This window comes from Agelaius phoeniceus, chromosome 2 (genome assembly GCF_051311805.1).
Source record: "Agelaius phoeniceus isolate bAgePho1 chromosome 2, bAgePho1.hap1, whole genome shotgun sequence".
Classification (NCBI taxonomy): domain Eukaryota; kingdom Metazoa; phylum Chordata; class Aves; order Passeriformes; family Icteridae; genus Agelaius; species Agelaius phoeniceus.
Genome location: NC_135266.1, coordinates 108,560,986 through 108,573,181, shown reverse-complemented (window position 1 = coordinate 108,573,181; position 12,196 = coordinate 108,560,986). Strand labels below are relative to the sequence as shown.

The 12,196-nt window shown below is 38.7% G+C and overlaps 1 protein-coding gene across 19 annotated transcripts in view; it reads right to left on the bottom strand.

Annotated features, from left to right (window-relative positions):
• The window catches only part of ROBO2 (roundabout guidance receptor 2), a 1,034,237-nt gene that overhangs the window by 71,886 nt on the left and 950,155 nt on the right, over positions 1–12,196 (bottom strand). For all 19 annotated transcript variants that reach the window (XM_077174511.1, XM_077174512.1, XM_077174513.1 and 16 more), the window contains 2 exons: positions 6,462–6,693; positions 637–761 (listed from right to left, as the gene is read on the bottom strand). In XM_077174511.1, the coding sequence (XP_077030626.1) occupies positions 637–761; positions 6,462–6,693 (357 nt within the window). The remainder of the gene's footprint in view (positions 1–636; positions 762–6,461; positions 6,694–12,196) is intronic.

Below are 12,196 nucleotides of genomic sequence, written 5' to 3'. Positions count from 1 at the left end.
CAACAAAAAGGAAGAAAATACAACCAATGCAAGAAACTCTCATGTAGCAAACTTTGGATATACTAGCTGTGTTCAACCTGTTTTTCAGAGCAAACAACCTGGCACTTTAAGTTTTGAAGCTTGACAAAGATAATACTTGGAAGAAGTCTTGAATTCTCCCAGAACCACAGTCCTTGACTTTGACCTTGAAGTGTTAGGATTAGCATTTTTGCAGAGGAAATAAGAAGCAACTTTCCTGCCAGCTTTGCTGCCAGATTGAAGGTACTCCAACACAGGGACTTCACTGCCTGTCTCTGGAGTGCAGAAGCCCCTTACAAAATATCCCCTCTTCTTCTTGTTCCACAGCAGGGAAAAGCTAGAAGGATAATAACTATAAACTGGCTAGAAATTATAGCTCTCTTTCATATCAATCTCATGGTGTTTTTGCTTTTTAAAATAACAGTAGTAATAATAATAGTATTAATAATGATAATAATAATAAAGAAATCCATAAGCAGTCAGTCCTCTTTCTCCATATAATTACATGGGCAGCTGTAAATGCTTTCAGAACCTAAATCCATAAACAGTGCTTTGTTCTGTAATTCAAGCAGGCTGTTTCCCTAAACACAGAACCCTCCCATCAGACATGGTGTGTACCTTGTACTCCTGGATGACTCCATTTTGGTGATCTGGAGGGGGAGGATCCCAGGAGATGCTGATGCTTGTGCTGTTGTGATTTCCAACTGTCAGGACAGTGACAGACTGAGGAGGAGCACTTGGAGCTACACCAAGGAGAGGGAGCAAACAGAAGCAAGGCATTAATCCATTTGCCAGGACATGTATTTTGCTGAAGCAGTGCAAGATCAAGCAGGCAGTGTAGAAAACTCACACTCCTAGGGATGCACTTTTGTCAGGCACTGACAATGTTGAAAAATGCCCTTCTGAAGAGAAGCACAGGGCTGAATGACAATGTGGAATTTGTGGCAATGGAGAATCAATACAAATCACTCCTGATTTATTTATATTTGGCATTTCTTAAGTTTGCATTGGAACTCTTCTCACATTTGTCTTTGTTTTCCATAATATGCATGAATAACCATGGATGTATCAACTAAGTCACATGTGAGGCTGCTTCACCTGGCCTGAAAGCTGTTTGGTTCTTCTATTTTTACATGGTCTAATAATGATGTGAGCAGCCAACATTTAATGACCCTTTTTTGTTTGTTCTCCAGGAAGACAATACCAGGTTCAAACATAGAACTGCATGTCCAAACTGGAAAAGGCTTAAAATGTTCATGGCTTTACATCAAAAACCAGTGAATAGAGCAGGTGCTAAGTTAGGTCACATATATACTTCTGTCCTTTTCTGCCCCCAGGCAAATTGCTTTCTCTTCAGAGTCATGTTCAGTTCAACCATTCACAGCTGTTTGGCTGGTCACTGCACATCGAGGCCAATTTTACAAGACAACTGCTTGCCAGCCCTGCTTGTTGTCTAGAAACGCCAAAAAATTTTAAAAACATAGTTATTAGTGACCACAGCTATGCTGACAAAGCCCCTCTTGCAGCTACACCAGCAGCAGGGTGCTTCTGTTGGCTCAGGGAAGTGGTGCAGGAGCCCTGCTATGAAAATGCTCTGTGAGCATCTACCATATCCATCCTGGGCTCTCCTAGCATGGCTGTGGCTGCCAGGGCAGAAGACTGTCAATAGGGCTCTGCTCAGCCACCTAAAACTTCTTGCAGCCCCCCTCATCCTTCCCTTGCTCCCAGGCAAGTGTTTGAACCCCACCACAGTGGCAAGCTAGGCCACAGAGGTTGGCTGTGTTATATTAAGGTATAGTCCCTGGGGGGAAGAGCTGATGGATAGCAGCTGCTTGGAACTGGTCCTAGAATTCATTTATTCCATCTCTCCCAGTCCACCTACCCAGTCTTCAATGAAACTAATAGAACGAGGCCAGAAAAGTGTGAACTAATAAAGCAAGCATGGAGTGATACCTCTCCAGGACAATTTTCCAGTTCACAGGAGGCTGTAGCTCAGACACTTTCTGTTCTAGGGAGGTGTCTTTGTCTTTAATAAATACTTGTGGAATTTGTCTTTCATATATTTTTCATTGCTTTTAATCTGATCTTAAAACATTTATTTTGAAATATGAAAGCTGATTTTGAAAACTTATGGTAGACATCATGCCTAAAATGTTTATCACTCTCCTGCCCCAACTTCAACCCTAGATAACAATGTGGTTTGGGCTGTCAAAGCTCCCTGACTCCAGCCCCCTGGCCAGAGTGACTTCTTCACTGCTAAACTCTATGGCACCAGAATTTTAGTCTTATCTTTAACAGATATCCATGCTCATCCTCGGACCATGCTTCTCAGAAAAGCCAAGAGCCCCTGGCATCTTTGCATTTAAGTCTGGCATGTTTAACACAAATAAGCACAGCTACAGATATCAGAAGTGTTCAAGCCTCCTGAGTCAATTCAGATATTTCTATTGTTCTCCACAGCTTCTTTGAGGCTGGCTGTGTTCCCACGTTGGAAGCTTCTCAGCACTTGACCTGGCACAGGCTCATGGAGCCGAGCTCAAATCTTTACCCTGATAACCCTGAAAAATTGGAGTGCTCTGCTGCAGGAATCACACAACTTCAAACTAGGGTATCAGAGGTGAGGACAAGGAACCACACAGGATTACAGCAGAAATAAAAATATTTTAGATGAAAAATGAAACACATATTACAGTCCTGGGAGGCTTCACATTTCGACAACTACATTTTCAGATGCTGGTTCAGCTGCAAAGCTAATAATGCTTGGTAGAGTCCTTATGACCTTGCCTGTTGCAGAGAAACAGGGAACTGGAGGGGAGAAATGGAGCTGAATTGTGGACAATTTGACTCTTTGCCAGCTCGAGTGAAGCATGGAAAGGTTGCCTTGGGCTACTCCTTGCAATCGTGCAAAGCATAAAATTGGTGAAAAAATAGTTGCATTGTGTATTTTATGGCAAGTGAAATAATTTGCCACACAGTAAAAAATTAGCATTTTAAAAGTCTTCAAGTTATTCAATAACAATAAAACCGTGAATAAACGTATGGGTGTGATATTAATTAGAATATTTTACGTGAAAATAATAATCATAAAAATGGCAAAGCTTAATGCTCCATAACTCTTTCTGGTTTTAAGTACAATGGAACAACTTGCTCAAACATATTTACTTTCCCTACTGAAACAAAAAGGGCATTCAGAAATATAACATCTTATATATGCATACCTGAGGGGAAAGGGGAGTGTGAATGCAAAAGAAATGTAAAATGAATAGCATACTCTAAAATTTAAAAAAAACCCATACTGTATTCATTTGCTTTTACATTTAAACTGCATGAACATTCTAGTTAATATTCTACCAGGGTGTGTTGGTGTTTTTGAGGTTTTTTGAGGACATGGGATAAATGTGAAGCAAAATTAAAATTGCAGCTAATGAATGCAGCTGTGGAAATATAATTTTAAGAGCTGCATTAAAGTGAGCAGAATCTGACAGAGAGCAGCTGATAAAAGCTAGGGAGACTTCCATTCCTGTCATATTTTTGTGGTGACAAACAAGATGCAGGACAAGTACTACTCCATAATGTAATTCCAAAGGAAATTTTACAGTGGATGCAACTGAGAAAAAAAAAAATAATCTGTCTCTAGAGAAAGTATAAAAGAAATAGTGAAAATTATAAAATAAAATCTTCAATTTGGCTCCCACTGTATGTGTGTACACATGTTAGAATGTACCAGTTCAGCTTCCTCCCTCTGATAAAATCACTCTGTAAGCTGGCACCGTGATATAAATTAAGCCACTCGTCTGACACTGCTGCAGTTATTAAACAGATCACATTGAAAAATAACATTTTTAAAACCGTTTTCTCATTTCCCTTGCTGCTGGCTTGTGGAGAACACCTTGCCTGCTTCTTGACAGGTCAATTATTCCAGTGCTCAGCTTCTTCTTACAGATATGAAAGAACCCAAATCGCTGCTCATCTTTTCCAGACGCAGCCAAACAGAATTCCATTTGTTACCTTCACAAGGCCAAAGAGGCAGGAGATGGATGGATACTGAACTGTTACAAATGTCTGATCTAGAGGAAAAGTCTAACTGCAGCAAAATTGATTTTTAGAGGTAGGCCTCAGAAGTAATATTGCACGTAAAATCCAATCCAGCAGAAAGTTGCCGCTACCTTTCAGTCGTACTTTGCCTTTACCAGGGATATTTGCTTTGATGTTGCAAAAAAAACTTCCAACACTTGTATCACTTTACAAATTATTTTCTAAAAATACTATAGCTAGCATTTTTTAAAAGTCAAGTCTAAAAAAAGCCCATTTTTGAAATGGAATCACAGGCAACAGAGCACCTTTAAACAGACTGCCATCTTTCTTCAGTGGAAGGGGAGCAAACCACCGTCAGTAAACCTTTAGTTGATACTATTTTTGAATACAAGAACACCAATATAATTGCAAAGATAATATGAGGAATTAAAGGAAATATTTGTAGAACTGCATCTACTGAATTTCTTATTTTCTTGTGGAAGTACCTAATTTTGTCACCTAAGGAAAAGGAAGAATTTTTTTATAGGACCTGACATTTTTCTGGTGATAATATTACAGGTCCTTTGCTGACGTTTTTTCAGAGGAGATTCTTGTAAACAGACTCCTTGAAGGTTATATTAATCTACAAAGCAGATCCTAGGCTGTGAGTTATACATATCTGCAGGCAGGAATATTTTTTTTAAATCTTCACTATGTGGAAAGCTATTCCACATGAACAAAGTGTCCTTTAAGGTAGGAAATTACTTGACAGGCTCTGCTGGGAGCTAAGGTTTATAAAAACGAATGTCATTCCTCAAGTATTTTATAGAAATAGACAGGAGGTATAAGACCTTCTCTCTTTTTCAGTAGTTCTTAATTTACCTTTAGCAAGAAACAGATGAACTAAACAAACACTAAAAATCAATTGAAATTGGACAAGAGGAAAATCTGTAGAAATATTTTAAAGTATTTTTAAAATTTTCTTTTGTATTAAAAAATCCTTTGTTCAGAGTGCTGCAAATATATTCTTCACCAACTGATATGGGCTTTATAGTTTGAACAAAGAACTGGGGACCATAAAATCCCAAATTCCAAACCAGACTTGAAAACTGCCTTCCTGCACACTCTTCTACGTGTTTCAGGACACTGAATTTCCTCATCCATAAAGTGCAAAGTGCTACCAAGTTATCCTCAGTTTTACTTACATGTTGGGTAATATTCATAACAAATCAAAGAGAAAAGTGAGTAATAAGCAAGTCTGTTCCAGAATTCAAGAGTACTTGGCAATCAGCACTAAATTAAACCTCAGGAGACCACTGTAAATGATTAAGATGCACTTTCAATAGGAAGGAAAGAGTGCACTCAAAACCCATTGAAACCATATGAACGTCTTAAAACTTCACCAGTATTTCTTTCTTTTGCTTTAAAAAAAATCAAAAAATCAGTGACACAGAGAGAAGATGAACCCCTCACTGTCAGGACCATCCTACTTTTACAGGAGAGATTCTCCAGGCAAAGACTGCATTACATAGGTAGAAAGGTGGGTTTCTAACAGCAAATGATTACAATGACTTACATCTCACCCCAGTGTCTTTACTTTTCAAAAAAAAAAAAAAAAGCCAGCAGCCCTGGAGTGCACATGCTTTGGCACAACTATATACAAGGCTAAATGCTATAGATATAAAAGCTGAGCATTTCAGAAGTATAAACTGTTCACTCTGTCTGAATCCTGACTGTTTCAGAGAGGCTTCAAAGGTGCTCAGGGGAATCCTCTGCAGTACTGAACCAGGGCAATTTCATGAACACTGTGCTAACAGAAACTGTGAAGTGGTGTGCCCTTGAGACTGGAGTTTCTCCAGACTAGTTAAATATATGTCCTTCACTACTCCTCGTTTCCCAGCCAACTGTTCATCTACATTATTACCCATTCAGAAGGATGTGCTTAGTATCAAACACTCATCTGTGAGAGCTTGCATTTATTTTATTTTCAAAGTGCAGACCAAGGTCTTTCATTGCAACAGCAGTGGTTACAAAAGAAAGGCTGCAGTGAACACTTTTTGGAAGACCAAAAGCCACCTGTACCTTAGAAGGATGCATCAGCTAGAAGAATATAAGACCAGCACAGTGCTTTCTCAGGGGATATTTACAGCACAAAACTGAATATAATATCAAATTTTAACATCACCTCAGTGTGTAACAAACAGAAATCGCGTGGAAGAAACAGAGATGAACACATGCAGTCACAGAATAACCTCCAGTGCCAGCTATGAAAGCTCAATGCTTTTTTTTGAATACATGAACACCAATATAATTGCGAAGATAATATGAGGAGTTAAGGGAAATATCTGTAGAACTGCATCTACTGAATGTGTTAATTTTTTTGTGGAAGTACCCAATTTTATCACCCAAGGGGTGCCCCTTTTACCAACCTTCCTCTGTGGTACGAGCAGACTTGGATTCACTGTCCATGCCTTGGAACTCATTGAAGTAAGGGCGGACCTTGATCTCATAGGTGACCCCCTTTTTGAGGCTGACGAGGACGGCGCTGCGCTCGGTGGGCACTTTGACCTCCAGGTTCTGCCACGTGGCTGGGACGGGCAGGCCCGAGGTCTGGCGGTACAGCACGCGGTAGCCCTGGATAAACTGGGACTGCCGGTCCACCTGGGAATGGCAACAAGTAACACATCAAGAAACACATTGCAGCAAACAAACAAACAAACAAACGCCCCAACAAACCAACCAAACCCCAACAAACTGCACAAAACCAAAACAAACAGCTGCCTAGAATAGTTCTGTCCTCATCAAAAAGAGAAAATTCACAGTTACAATGCTGAATTTATTAATCCAACTACCTTCTTCCCAGGATCTTTTGGTGGTCACTGCAACCCCGAGATTGTTAAAAGTCTCTTTTCCCAGCCTGGTGCTTGAAGAAGGAGCCAGAGCTCTTCAGTTCTTGATCTCAAGGTTGTTTATTGTATCTTATCTATAAAATTCTTTCTCCTGCCCTGCTGAGGTCCATCCAGCAGGACAGTTCCAGACACTCTGCCTGCCCCCAGGGTGGTGTTATGTCTTTATACTAAAAACTACGTATACAATGTTCACAATTACTTTCCAATACCTATCACCTATGTTAGACAGTGAGCTTCTACTCTAGACCAATCTGTAAGCGCCAACATCACAGCAGAAGATGGAGGCCAAGAAGAAGAAGGAGAAAGGCCCAGATTCCTCCATCTTGCCTCCTGAACCCCCATTCCAGAAGCCCCAAAATCTACTTTTCCACCCTGTGATAACTTCACTAATATTCTACCTAAACTGTTGAGGCTTGCTGATCTTCATATAAGGTTGGTAATTTGCTCCACGGGTCATAATCAAACCCACAGGTGTTTTGGCCTCCGTGCCAGGGCTTCTGAGCCCCCTGGCAGGGATCTTGGCTGTTCTGGACAGCCAGAGGGATGTCCTGGGTTCCCACACCTTCTTGGAAGTCGATGTTGATTAACTGTCTACAAAGAGTATTTGTCTCACATTACTGGTTACAGAATGTTTCTTTCTGCTTTGCCTTCTCCAGCTCTATATATCATGAGAAATACCACCTTAAATCATAAAACAAGGCCCCCACCCCTGCAATAAATCATGAAAAGAAAACTTTGGCATAAGGCTTGCTGCATGTAAACTTACTAAGCACAGCTTGGCTACTGATGTGCTGAAATAGGAGAAGAAAAGAAAAACAAATTCTTTCAGAAAAGGACAAGTCTTTGAAGATATCCTACATGCTTACAGTTAGTCCATTACTTGGCTCACAGCTCATGAAATGCACAGCAAATTAAAATAAACATAAGACAGATGCAGAGAAAACAACTTCCAAAGACATGTGCTGTTTCTTGTGTTCACAGCCTGTGCAGCCCCTTTGCATCCTGGGGTTGTGATGCTCTCAGGCCATCAGATGGAGATGGAATGTTGGTTTTGGTTTATATTTTATTTGTTGCTAGGCAAGCAGAATTCAAGATTGGACCATGGAAGTTTAACAATTTTATCCTATGAATGGGTTTTTTATTTGAAGAAAAGCTTTCTATGTGTTTTATCTTGGAGAGGTTGCATGCATCTATTTATCTTCCAAAAAAAAAAAAAAAAAAGCCAAAAATCAAGGCATTATGATTCTTGCACAGATTTTTCCTGGGAAAAAACACCAAAAAACCAAAACCAATTTGATTGCTAAAAGTAAACCAAACCAAACTGCTTCTGTAGCTGCCAAAAAAGGAGCAAAGAAAGTGCAGTACAAATAACAAGACAATGGAGCAGGCTGTTTGGTAATTCTGTGTTATAACTTAGACTCAACAAGTAGGGTATTTCTTATGCTTTTGTCAATTTGCTTGCTCAAAGATATTCCAGAATTAGAGAAACATTTGTTTGACTACTCTTAAGATTAAATGAATTTAAGGCTGAAAACACAAACCATGCTCTATTATGCTCCTCCTATAATCTTGTTACAGTTTATTGGAGGCATTCAGAGGGGACACAGATTCTTAGACATTAAAAAGCAAGGCAAGCAAGAAGAAAGTTTTATTTATGAAAGCAAGGCAGAAATGTCTTTCATCAAAACTGTCACTGTTAAAACCTTGCAACATATGTTACAACAACATTAAGCTTGCATTTTATAAACTTCTCTGCATTCACTTTAAGTGAATTTATGCACTGAAAGAGGGATATAACTCACAATAATAGCTTGTTAATACTGAAAGAATCAAGCTGTGTTTTTAAGAAGAACATTAAGCAGCTGTTTCCAGATGAAGGGAGTCTGTAAATCAGAGTAAACTGTTTTTATCCATGTTTGACTTTGATTAACTAAATGTTTTATGGATATAAAGACTTTATGACCCTCACATTTACTACAAAATTCAGAAAAAATAATGCTTTCATCCACTTTGCAATAGAGATTCTTAACCTAAATTACAATATAAGGTTATGATGTTTAATAATCAAACATTGAGTTTGATTCTTGATTCTTAGTTAGAAGCTACACTGAAAGATGGCATAACTTTGTTAGAACTTTCCATTTTGTCTTTGCTCTATTTTTAAGCTCTACTGACTGCTGCCTAGTGGAGAAAACTGAAAATTCAGAACTGACCTGACTGAACAGTAGCACGGTGTTGTTACAACACAGTGTGGAAAGCATTGTGTACAGCATGGCACAAACAGAAACCCACCCCCCAACTCCCTGAGAAGATAATAACTAAAGAATACCAATTTTCAGTTCCTCAGACTTTTGTATCTACTTCCAGACAAATTGTCCATACACAACTTTTCCTCCCAGACCTCAAAGATCTTAAATTGAAAGGCTAAAGGCTTTCATATTCCATAGAAGGACTATGAAAGCAGAATGCAGTAGTGCCACAAGGCTGTCACATTTATGGGTGCTATAAACTAGTTTGATTTGAGGCTTGCTTGAATCTCACAGAGCTTTCAATTAGTAACTTGATTACAGCAGGGCAGAGTGATCTGCCCAAATAGCAGATTATTGACATTATTTCATCATTCAGAGTCTGGGAGGGTACCAACAAAAGAAAATATTAGACATTTTTAATGTTTTCTATAAACATCCAGTCACATTCAGTATCAAGGAGAGGATACAAAGCTGTTTCTCATACCAAATTAAAGCTAGTCTGTATGAACAGGGCCTTCTGTAGGTTCAAAATGTTGGGAAACTACTCAGAGGGCACTTTACTTACTGAGAAAGGTGGATTTTTAAATTTTGTTCAAAGTTTCCAAACTAATCCAAAAATTACTCTTGGAAAATTACATGGTTTAACCAGAAATATTTTTGAGAGGTAGGACAGGTATATTTCACATATACATACACACATGTGTGTATACATATGTGTATGTTTATCTACAGTTACACAGTCATATTTAATACAAAGTGACAGTGACTTCACAATTTTCTCCATTTCTGTGGTAATGATGTGTCATGCCACAAGCAGACTACTAAAAATATCCTTATATGATTAAAGACATTAATTCAGCTATGCAACTCCAAGTTTGGCACATATTCAAACGCAGGCAGAGCTGCAGAAACATGCACTCTGGCTTGATGAAAGGATAAAGAATGTAAATGGTTGCCACTTCCTTACACAAATTACTCAGCATTATTTCAGCAGTTGCAAGAATTCTCTGTGTTGAATACTGGGAGCAGAGAATATTTCTAGTGGGTGATATCAACTCAAAAGATCTGCAAGAGTTGCTGATATAAAGACACATTTGCTCCCTCAAAGGGAGAACATGCAGATGCTCCTGGATCAGCACTAAATTAAACCTCAAGAGACCACTGTAATTATATATATATATATATGGGTGGGTGGTACTCAACACTGATCTAATGTGATCTACCAGCAGAATTGGTCCTGTGTGCTCCTTCTCCCCCTCTTTAAAAGTCCATGGTGCAGGAGGCATCTACAAAACCATTTCTGCAGAGCAGGAAGCTAATTTTCCCTGCACATGCCATAGCTGAACACAAGACAGGTTCAATGGCTATTAGGTTGTTAAAACAATGGCAAGAAACTCATAATGCAGCTTATGCTGCAGATATAAACTCCTTTGAAGCAAACCTGCTAGTCTGCACCCTAAATACATTTTGAAATATGCTCTCTGTAGCATGCAAATTTCTATCCCAAAATATCCTAAGAAATCCTCTGCTCCCACAGCAATACCCACAGCAATTCTCCAGCTGGGCAGAGTAGCTTGCATGCTGTGCTGATCTCCCTGGCACAGACTCACAGGAGTCTCTGGAAATTCAAACTGCACTAGCATTTATGTATCCTACAGGAACAAGGCAAATGGGGATGATAATCTGGACCTGACTCCTGAAGCTTCCAGTGAAGTACATTCATTTAAAATCTACATCAAATTAAAAAAAAAAAAAAAACAGAGGTAAATAAATTATCCTTCTGCCTGCTAGCTCCAAAAAGTCAGTAAGGATTTCAAAGAAGCAATTCTTTTGCCATGTTGAAGGACTGATTTTTTATTCCTGCTTGTGCCACAGAGTTTCATTATAATGCCGGGGAACATTTCATATTTGGTCACTAATGAAACTTTCAGTTTAATGCCCACTGAGGCTAGAAGTGCTGACCCATAGCTGAGGTCAGCTAAAAAAGCTCTTGGAGTACAGAATATGCTCTTGCAATGTGAAATGTTTTAATAAAAGTAAAAATAAATCATGTTCAAGGCTTAAAATTAGCCATTTGACAACAGTGAGCATGTCTGCCTCCACAAGTCTCATCAGCAATAACTATCTCTGCACCTCACCTCTCTATGTGTAAAGTTAGGATAATGACACATTTTTATCATTGTGATGTTAAATTCAGTATTATTTGTGAAGCACACAAATGTTACGGTTGAGAGCATGACAGATAAGCAAGCATGTGCGACAAAATAATAATTTTTATTCAATGCAAGGTTTCAATGCTATGAATTTAATAAGACCTGGCACCACACAGAGAATAAAGAAGATAAAAAGAAATGTTTAATAGCTCCATGAAGAAGAGATCCTCTATGTGACCAGATAATTACACCTATATTTTAATATCTACACACGAGAGGAATAAATTTAAGTGGCAATGAAAATTTAACTTTTGACATTCCTCTTCTTATTTTTTAACACTGACATTGTAAGCCTGACGTTCTTTTCAAAATATGTGTGTATATGTATGTGCATATTTTAAAACTGCAACGCAGCCACAGGGAACTATTTCCAAAATTTAAACTCAAATTTGAAATAAAGAAGAAAAAGAAAAAGCAAAACCAAAACAATCTCATAAAGGAGAGAAGAAAATGGTGTTAATTTGCTGTGAGTCAGGATGCCAGAAAGTCAGTAACCAAGGACATTCCTTGGCATTCACCCTTTGAACTGCATAAAACCCACACAAAGAGTCTTATGACTCTCATGGCACTTCTGTCCTTTTGTATGATAGCTACACTATCTATCCATTTTATGTTAATAGTGTGGACTTTATTCTCTGGATAGAGTGGGGTTTTTTCCTAGAGACTATGGTTAATTAATTGTTTTTGTTCTGGTTGCTGGGTAGTTTCTAATTAGCTGCTTCAGAGATCTTTGTGTCTTTCTTCCCCTGGGCAATTCCAAAATGCCTCTACAGAGGTCTCTGTGCTTGTCAGG